At 45.7% G+C, this 10,161-nt stretch overlaps 1 protein-coding gene across 1 annotated transcript; it reads left to right on the forward strand.

Annotated features, from left to right (window-relative positions):
• Positions 1-210: 210 nt before the first annotated feature.
• Positions 211-7,957, forward strand: NOXO1 (NADPH oxidase organizer 1). Its single transcript, XM_033167982.1, has 8 exons — positions 211-459; positions 966-1,046; positions 1,184-1,259; positions 2,328-2,508; positions 4,993-5,186; positions 5,923-6,027; positions 6,492-6,609; positions 7,263-7,957. Exons 1-8 carry the CDS (start codon positions 370-372, stop codon positions 7,942-7,944), a joined length of 1,527 nt encoding a protein of 508 aa, XP_033023873.1. The 5' UTR covers positions 211-369; the 3' UTR covers positions 7,945-7,957.
• Positions 7,958-10,161: the final 2,204 nt, after the last annotated feature.

Raw genomic sequence — 10,161 nt, forward strand, 5'->3', positions numbered from 1 at the left:
ATAGGCAGTGCAGGTAAACCTCTCCCTTTAATATCCTGGTCAAGATGGGTCAAGAGTCTGACTCATAAATATAAAGCAGCTTCCTATGAGATGTGAGCCTGTGTCTCCCTGCTCCTGACACTGTATGCCACCCTTTTGAATGGGCCAAGGGCTCCAAAATGTATTGGGGTAGCAACAAACAAGTTTGGGCTCGATACCTGCCTCCTTTCCCCAAAGAATCTTGCCAGGGTTGCCAGAACTTGGAACTTCTGGGCGGAGGAGGAAACCTGAGTTTTAGAGCCAGCTGGGAAAAGCTGGCCCCTCCTCCCTGGGTGCTCCTAAATACCTGGCCGCAGGAAGCAGGTGCTTCAAAGAGATCTTGCAAGACAGATGGAGCATCGTCCTCTGGGGGAGATGAGCAGCGGCAGGTTTCCCGTGGAGGTGAAAGCAGTGGGCTTGCTGAAGCACAGAAAACAAAAGGTATTTCAGTTGCCCCTCTGCGACTCCCACAATTAATGCATGTGTGTTGGGTCTGAAAATATTTTTAGGTGTGGAATTGATTTCAATTTGTTTTTATATAGAGAGTTGATTTGAATTGTTTATAGGTTTTTTTTTTTTTTTACTGTGAAATAACTATAAAAAAATCATAGAATCATAAAACTGTAGAGTTGAAAGGAGACAAAGGATCATCTAGTCTAACCCCCTCCAATGCAGGAATCACAGGTAATGATTTCCTGACAGATGGGCACCCAACCACTGCTTAAAAACCTAAAATGAAGGAGAATCCACCACCTTTTGTGGTAGTCCATTCCACTGTCGCATAGTTGCTACCACCAGAAAGTTCTCCCTAATGTTTCATCAGAATCTCCTTTCTTGTGATTTGAACCCATTGGTTCTGGATACTACGCTCCAGAGCGGCAGGAAACGCTGGCTGGGAGGCACCCAGGGCCTGTAGGAACCATCTGCTCTATTCCCCCCCCCCCCAGGTCTGGATGCTTTTCGTCTCCTGGTCAGATCAAAACAACATTCTCATCTACCGGGAGTTTGAAGAATTTAAGAAACTCCATGTAAGTTTGCTTTTGAACTTAAAGGGAGCAAGATTTGAAACTGGGGAGGCCAGTTTCCCCTGCTTGTGCACAATGATTTCTCCTCTTGAGAAGTTTGATAGTACTCATTTTCCCTTCTTGTTTCTCCCATCGCTTAGAAAGACTTGAAGAAAAAGTTCCCTATTGAAAGTGGTCTCTTGAAGAAGTCTGACCGGACCATCCCCAGGTTTCAAGGTAAAGGAGGAACAAGGGAGGCCTTTCATTAGATTTTAATTTTAATTGGATGGGGGACACCTGCTGTTTGCATATGTTGCCTCTCCCATCAACAGAGAAAACTTTTACTTTCTCCTCCTTGTAGTGGGGGAAATGCTGTATTCCCACTTCACTGAAGTTGGGTTTTACAACAAGCTCAGTGACCATGGCTCAGGGCTAGACCATCCACCTTGCATGGAGATTGGAGAAGATCCCAGGTTCAGTCCCCAAGGTTCAATCCTTTGTACAAGGCAACTTTCAGTGTTTATTCCCCACTCACAGCAGCTGTATCACTGCCATGGAAAAGGCTCTGTTCCATGGCACTCAAGGGGTTGTGAGCCAGATGGATCAGTGATCCAACTCACTGTAAGGCAGCTTCCTTTGTTCCTTGCACTGTTCCATAGCTCACTGTTGACAACAATGAACTACATTAGGAGTGGGGAACTCTTGGACCTCCAGATGCTGCTGAACTACAATCCCACCAGGCCTACCAAGCATGGCCAGGGACAATGGAGTTGTAGTTCAGCAATATTTGGGTGGAACAAAGGTCCACCGTACCTGAGGTAGGTAGACCCATGATCTGAATCAGTATAAGACAGCTTCCAATGTTTTATATTTATCTCCTCAGTACTTGTAGCCTGAAGGCAGGAAGTATAAACAGGGCCGTCTTACCCATAGGCGCTAGGGGTGCGGGGCTCTCAGGGGCGCCAGGCCGAGAGTCCAGGGCCCAAGAGTTGAGTCCAGGGAAGAGCCCACCCATCAGTCTGAGCATTGTGACGGGCTCTTCTGCTGCGGGCGGCTCTGCACTGTGAGTTCAGGGGCGACTGAGCCAGCAAGACGCTGAGGTGGCCAGCTAGCTCCGTCCTCCTGCACACCTGGGACTGGGCAACCCGGGGGGGGGGGAGTGCCGGGCAGATCTTTGCACCCTGGCGCTGCATATGCTGAAGACAGCCCTGAGTATAAAGGATGGGGGTTGGGGGAGGAGGTGCTGCCAAGAGCTACCACAGCATCCCTTGATGGCTTTCTCCCTTCTGTTGGGTCCCCTCCAAGATGTAAATGCGATGCTGAAGAAGAACCAGAAGTTGAGCAGGTGCCGGGAGAGTCTGATGTTGCTGGAGATTTACTGTCAGGAGCTCCTGAAGACAAAAGCCAGGATCTCCCAGGGAGAGGATGTCATCCATTTTTTTGAAGCACAAAGCCGAGATATGGACCCTTCTTTTCCAGAGAACAGGTACCGTTGTTTTTTAAGAAATAAAATTATATATATCTATGTATTTAGAGGGGCTGGTGTCTCCGTGTGCATTTTATATATCTAAAGGTGGGGGGTTTAGGGGGGGTTGCAATAATTACCGGTAATTATAATATGGAACTTGCCCTCGGGTTTACAATCTAAATGACACAACAGAAAAAGAAAAGGGATGGGGAAGGAGGAGAGTAAAAAGCAAACTTAGGCAACAGGGCAACCTCTTTGGATATGTTAATGGTTGTCCTTAACTGGCCAGCTAAGGCCCTTAACTTAAAAAAAGGTTTGGCTGGCTCTGCAAGTTTTCACGTATAGATTTTAACCTCACAGATACAGGATCATAGGTTTGGAAGGGATCTGTGGGTATCATTCCAGAATGACCCCCAAAACCTATAAAAATTATGGCTGGGCTTTGTCACTCCTTGGCCTGGTGACCAGCCTTCTGTGACAACAGTCAATTCATGGGTCAGAGCTGCTTGCCAACTTTCATCTCCCATCTTCACAGCACTCCTGTGTGTGTGGTCCAGAACAAAGCAACACCCTTCACTGTGGCTTGTCTGTTCAGACCAACCCTAAAGCCAAGTCAAACCGCTGTTTGCAAACCCACTTCACATGTGGTTTCCAACTTTGGCTTGCCAGCCCCTAGCAAGCCACTGGCTTGCCACTTCCAATATTATGCCAAAATACAACGAAGCTTCCCAAACGTTGGAAGTGATTCTGTGTCTGAATTTAGCTTTATTCATTGTACTGGTTTTAATTCTCAGGGTTGCACACATGGGAGTGTTGTTGTGGCAAGGATGAGGAGAAAGGGTGGCAAATGGATTAAGCTGAAATAAAAACCTTTTAGTTATGACCCTCAGAGCTGCCTTCGTGAGCTGCTGACTGTCATTTGCAAACAAACTCTGACAGATGCAAGAGTGGTCATTACAGATCGGCTCCTGAAAGCTTCTCTCACCCCTTCCCTTTTTTTGGTAGCTGAAACTGACAAATTAACTTTTGTATGTTTTCAAAATGGAAAATGACATGTACTACTGCAGAGATGTGCACATTTCAGAGTATGTTGAAATAATAATTGCAGCAAAATGCCATGTTGAAGGAAACTGCTAAGGATCATTGTGCATGTGGGTTTTTATAGAACTGATCTGTCAAATTAATTGCTTGAGATACTTCGAAGATTCCTAACTGACAAATACCTCACTGGCCTGCAGCCAACATGGCACCAGTTTTATTTATGGTTATATGAGTTTTAAGCATTTGTCTTAATTCTAAGCTATTGAGCTACTGCTATTGATAGGCCATGTTTTCATAGAATCATAGAATTGTTGGTTCGAAGGAACCCCAAGGTTTAACTCCCTGCACTGCAGGAATATGCAGGTGTTCCATAAGGGAATCAAACCCGTGACATTGTTGTTATCAGCACCACACTATTTTGTTTATATGCTTTCCTACTTTTTTGCATGCTTTTATGTACAGGGAAGTGCCCTAACTCATGAGGGAGCATTTTATTTTTTATTTTTTTTGCATGCAGAAGATCCCAGGCTTGATTCTCAGTGACATTTCTAGGTAGGGTTAGGGAAAAGCCCTTGCCTTACACCCTGAACAGCTTCTGCCAGTCAGTGGCAGATGGACCATAGGTCTGAGTCATTGCTTCCTATGTTGCAGTCTGCTGCTTTTCTGATGAGATGTTTTCCAGGATTCCAGCCTTGAAAGACACAAAGTCTGCAGGAGAGTTTCTCCTGCAAGTTCCAAAGATCTCAGAAGCCCACTCTGGAGTGACTCGGAGCAGGGCTTTAGTAAAGCTGCCTCTGTTCTGTGGAGTAGCATTCGTGTTGAAATACAACAGACAGCTACTGTCTCTACACTTCCCAGAAACAGCTGAGGCATTTTTTGTTCCAACAGACTTTCCCAGCTGGGTAAACAAGTCTTCACCCCGTGTGCTCACTTGTTAGGGTTTTAGTTCTGTTTCAATTGTATTTGTTGTTTTTTTCTGGGGTGGGGGGTATATAAAAATACTGTTTTAAATTATCTTATGTGTAAAATGACAGAGGATGAGATGGTTGGACAGTGTTCTTGAAGCGACTAGCATGAGTTTGGCCAAACTGTGGGAGGCAGTGAAAGATAGGCGTGCCTGGTGTGCTCTGGTCCATGAGGTCACGAAGAGTCGGACATGACTGAACGACTGAACAAAAATGTGTAAAACGCCCAGAGACACCGATTCTGAAGGGAGTTAATAAATAAATGCAATAGTAGCAATAAATTGTGTCACCACGGATGAAATTAGACTGGAGACCGAGCTCAGTGAGAAGACAAGTTTTCCTGATCTGCTGTGATTTATGTGGAATTTATTCCAGTCCAAGAAAGACATAGAATCATAGGACTGGAGTTGGGAGGGATCCCCCGCAAGGGTCATCTAGTCCAACCCCCTGCAGTGCAGGAATCACAGCTGACAAATCATTCCTTCCACTTTTGCAGCATTGTGATTTTGCCTTCTGAAATGGGCCCAGGGAAGAAAGAGACACCTTTGCCACCCAGCACGACCATCACACAGCCGGTCATCTCCCAGAGTTACAGGTGCATTGAAGCCTATGAGACCAAAGACACAAGCAACAGGCTCTTCAGAGCCACCAAGGGGGAAATGCTTGAAGTCCTCACAAAAGACAGGACAGGTATGCTTATTTACTCCATTTCTGTATGCATAGGAAGCCCTGTTTAGGGAAGTTTTTAATGTTTGAAGTTTTATTCTGTTTTTAATGTTCTGTTGAAAGCCGCTGAGTGGCTGGGGAAACCCAGCCAGATGGGTGGGGTAGAAATAATAATAATAGAATTGTAGAGTTGGAAGGGACCTCAATGGTCATCTGATCCAACCTCCAAACAATGTGCAGGAACCACAGCTATTTTCTGCTCTTCATCAAAATAAAAATCGCAGAGTGGTTCACATATAATAGCACAAAATACACAATAGAACAGCTTTTGCCAGCAAACCTCCCGCTGTCCCATGTCCGCTGCTGATGCCGCATTCTGGAAAACAGGTACAGCACCATGGCTGTGAGATTTGAGCCACAAACCAGGAGGTCCCAGATTCAAATCTCATTTCTGCCATGAACTCACTGGCTGGCTTTGAACAAGCAGGCTTCTCTCAGCCACCTCCCCTTTTCTTTATGAGAAGAAACATAACTCGTTTTTAAGGTTGTTGTAAGGATTATTGACGGAGGTGGGAAACCTGTGGCCCCTCAGATGTTGCTGACTACAACTCCCATCATCCACGCTCTCACAAAATTGGGATTAAGGGGTGGAGTTGACCCCACACTCATCAGGTTCTGTCTTTAAAAAAAGAAAAAAAGACATACTGGGGGAAACTTGCAGATGGCCTCAGCTTTCTTTCAGTGTCATTATTTTCTGCAGGATGGTGGCTGGTGGAAAACTACTGGAAACAAATTGCCTGGTTCCCAGCCCCGTACCTGGAGGAGACAGAAGAGGCAGCTGCCACCGAAGAGACCGAGGAGACAGGTGAGTCTGGACAAGTCTCTCAAGTGACTCTGATGCTTTCTCATAGATGGGAACATCAGGCAGGTGTCTTAGGTGCAGAGTCAGGTCATTTGGCACATCTACCTCAGGGTTGTCTATGCCAACCTCCATCAACCTGGTGCCTTCCAGCTGCTTTGGGCTACAGCTCTCCCATCAGCCCCAGCTTCATACAGCTATGCTGGCTGGGGCTAATGGGAGAGAGACGGTCCAAAACATCTGGAAGCAAATCCCCTAATGTATGGCTCTTTATACACATTTTTGGGTTGAAAAACTGCACTGCAAGATCCAGAAAAGCATTATGGAGGACAGCTGTGCTTCGGTTTACATATTGGTTTGGGAAGTTGCCTTTTCCTATCCCAGTTGCCTTTCTTCTTCCTTGCTCATGTGGTATATTGTTTAAGAGAACAAGTAGTGAGCTGGAAACAATTCCTCCTCTTTTCTTTCAGGGATGCTGTATTATGTCACACAGGCTTATGAAGCCAAGAAGTCAGATGAGCTGTCTGTGAAGATTGGGGTTGTGGTGAAAGTGCTGGAGAAATCAGATGATGGATGGTGGCTTGTTTGGTAAGCCAATGGGGCTGGGGCTGTTCATGGATAAAGATAACTTGTCTGCTAGTGGTCCAAGCATTGGTAACTGCAAAGTTTGATTACTGTAATGCACTCTGTATGGAGCTACCCTTGAGGTTGGTTTGGAAGCTGCAGCTGGTACAGAACTCAGCAGCTAAACTGTTGATGGGCACCAAACATTGTTGGCATATTATTATCATCATTATCACTGATTTATTAACTGCCTTCCAATCACCATCACAGTGCATTTTACACTAATTAAAAGCAAGTAAACCCTCCCCACCCAATCCCATACATTTAAAACAAGACTGGAGAAGACTGAGAAGTGATGTGACAGCCATCTTCAAATATCTGAAAGGCCGTCACATGGAAGATGGAGCCACCATCAGGGATGCCTTTTAATAACCCAAAGCTTGGAGATGCTTGGCACAGATATAATCTGTGCCATACAAAATAAACTAAAAACAGTAGAATGAAAGGTAGTTCAGCCCTGAGAGGTAGCCTGCTGTTCCAGGCTGCACAGCAACATTTCCCACCCCCACCCCACCTGCAAAAAATGAAAATGAAAAAACAAACAAAGCCATTTTTGTCATCCTGAAACGTTATTTTGCTTTTAACATGACATGTTTTTTGCATTTTTGGTCTTTCAGGTATAATGGGACTACAGGCTATGTCCCTTCCATGTTCCTCCAGCCATACAGAAACCCTCACAGCAAATTCTTGGCTCTCGTCAATAGCAGCCTGTGTTACTCTATGCCAAACCTATCTCAAGCTACTAGTCCCTTGAGTAAGAGATCTCCAAGCCAACAGAGAGGCTCCTGTGGGGGTGCTGCCCAGGTTCATTCAACCAATAGGATGATGGAAATGCAAGAAGACGACACCCCCCCAAATAGAATGAGATCCCACTCTCTGAGTGTGTCTGTGGCCATAGCCACGTCCAGGCTGGCAAGCGGGGTGGACTGCTTGTCTGACAGCTCAGGAAACGTGAGTGGACAGGGATATGACTGGCCCCAGAATCCTGAGGTGAATAGGGTGAGGAACAGCACCCCTATGGAGCCCCTCCTCCTCTGTTCCTCAAGGAGTCATGGCTGTCTCTCCCTGCCCCTAGAGAGCAAGCATCGAAGCGACTCTGGCTTTGAGGAGCAACCATTGGGCTCGTCTGATACTTTGCTCCACTCCTCAGATTCTGAACCCGCTTCTGGTCATCCAGCGATACCCCCACGCCCTCAGGCCCATGAAATCCTCCAGAGGTGCACCACCATCACCAGAAGAGCCCTGCGAGGGGCTCTGGCCAGGGCCAGCCCCAATGCATCCTCTCAATCCTGCCATTGAAATGGCAACATAGATGGTGCAAAATAAGGGGGGTTGCAGGAGCTGGTTCAAAACACAAGTGGGGGGGGGGAAGTGCCAGTACTGAGCAAGGCAACACATGCAGCACTACACGTGTGCATTTAGAACTCGGAGCCTTAATGCTTGGAGAGTGGGTAAAATGGAAGCGACTCTTGCAGGCCTCTCTGACTGATAAACAGGCTCATTTAGCTCTTGATATAGGAGCCTTCCCCAACCTGGGGTCCTCCAGATGCTTAGAACTATAACTCTCACATCAGCCATACTTTCTGGGGCTGATGGGTTATAGTCCCCCCTCCAAAACAAAAAACCCAACGGCTGCCTGATTAAGTAGGGCTGAAAGTATCACCCCATTAAATGTGTGGTTCCCCATACTTTGCCTTTGGACTAGGGCTGGAGAGCCTGTTGCCATCCAGATGCTGAAATAAAACTCCCAGAATTTCTTGGTCATGCTGACTGGGGTTAATGGGAGTTGGGAGTAATCCACCACTGCCTTAGGGTGACCCCCACAGTGATTGTTAATGCTAAGAAGGCAATGGATTAATTTGAATGGAGTTGTGTTTTCTCAAACCTCCAATGACTGAAATTCCTCTACACTGTAGTGTGCAATTTGACTTGCTTGCTTGAGCAATCTCAACATCTCTTATCTGCAGGCACTTGCGGCAGAGTGCTAGATGAGTTTTTGATCTCTTCCCAATCCTCATAAAGTTTCTTTTGGTGGCTAATTGTTTAGTTGAATTTAATGGGCTCATCTTACACATTAAATTAATGCTATCTTTTAAGGATGTTTGGGATGGAGCTGGGTATCTAACTCTGATCCAACAAAACTCTTACAGTGCTCTTAAAACATCTGGGGGGGCAGTAGATTGGGGAAGGGTGTGGTAGGTTCTTTTTGAGTTAATATGTATAGATTGCAGAACTAAGTCTGTAAATACATTTTGATTTATCATACAAGCACTGTATGCTTTCCCCCCTAATTCACTTGGTACGTTATTCTCTTTAGATTCATTTCTAAATATGTATTTAAAAATATTTAAATTGATTATTTTTAAGTATTTAAATTGGTTGTGTTATGTTTCAAGCACTTGGTGTAATAGGGTGCATTTAAATAAAAAAAATTAGTCAATCCTTTCATATCCTTTTGATTCATGAGGTGTATATTTTTTAGGACCCACGTTATTTCTGAGATTTTAAGATGCTTTAAACTGCTTTTAAAATTGTGCTTTAATTGTTGTAACCCCCCCCCCACACACACACCTCAGGGGCTCAGAACAACAACAACAACACTGAACACCAAGCCACTGGATACCTTGTAATGGAACTGGGTGGGGAATCTGTGTCACTGCAAGTGTTATGTGGTGGGCTGGGCTGTTTACAAACCCTTCTTTCACCTCCTCTCTCTTTTTTTTTTTTTTTTGCTGCCCATGACAGCCATTTTGTGCTGGTCAAGATACACGTACTCACACCTCATTTTATTACCCCTTGCAAAAGCACTGCCCACTCCACTGTGATGTGGGGAGTGAATGGCCTGAAAGCCAAATGTGACCCACAGTTTGCCTCACGCAGAGCCAAGGGCACAGTCACCACAGAACTGTTTATCACCTTTGCTTAAGGCTCTTTGTGAAGCCAACTGAACTTCAACTCTTCACAGACTCCTCATAATCGCCAGACCGTCCCACCCAGTGTTGGGCTGCCTCTTTTATAGCCATAATGTCATCCTCTGGGCAATCCCCACTTGCTTTCCCATCTTCTGATATAGCCTCTGGTGGTCAGGGCCGTTGCTTATTTTCACGGTGAAGCTAAAGAGGGAAGGTGGCTTCTCTTGCCTATCCCTTACCACCACCAGCACGGCAATTTTGAACTATGGCCCCCCCTCAGCCTCAACTGGCTTGGCCATTTTAGGCCATAGCTCCCCCTCACCCCCAGGCAGCATAACTGTGGTGGGTGGGGCTTATGGGAGTCATAGTCCAAAACATCAGGAAGGCAGCGAGTTGGGGAAGGCCAATGCAACGTCATCCAAGCTCCCAAAAGAAGAAGAAATGAGGACATTCATCTAAGGAACACAAACCCAGGGACACACTCACACAGCTAAGAATGGAGTATTATTTCATTCTGAAAACTCAGTATGCTAAATAATTTTATTTCATTTTTAAAGGGGATGGGGAAGGGATATATGTGGGAAGACACTCTCTGGAGATTTAT

This window comes from Lacerta agilis, chromosome 13 (assembly GCF_009819535.1).
Source record: "Lacerta agilis isolate rLacAgi1 chromosome 13, rLacAgi1.pri, whole genome shotgun sequence".
Classification (NCBI taxonomy): Eukaryota; Metazoa; Chordata; class Lepidosauria; order Squamata; family Lacertidae; genus Lacerta; species Lacerta agilis.

Coding starts and splice junctions, on each gene's coding strand:
- NOXO1 (XM_033167982.1), top strand. CDS start 370: ATGGAGCATCGTCCTCTGGGGGAGATGAGCAGCGGCAGGTTTCCCGTG. Junction 1,260..2,327: donor GACCATCCCCAGGTTTCAAG/GTAAAGGAGGAA, acceptor GTCCCCTCCAAG/ATGTAAATGCGATGCTGAAG. Junction 6,610..7,262: donor GATGGATGGTGGCTTGTTTG/GTAAGCCAATGG, acceptor TTGGTCTTTCAG/GTATAATGGGACTACAGGCT.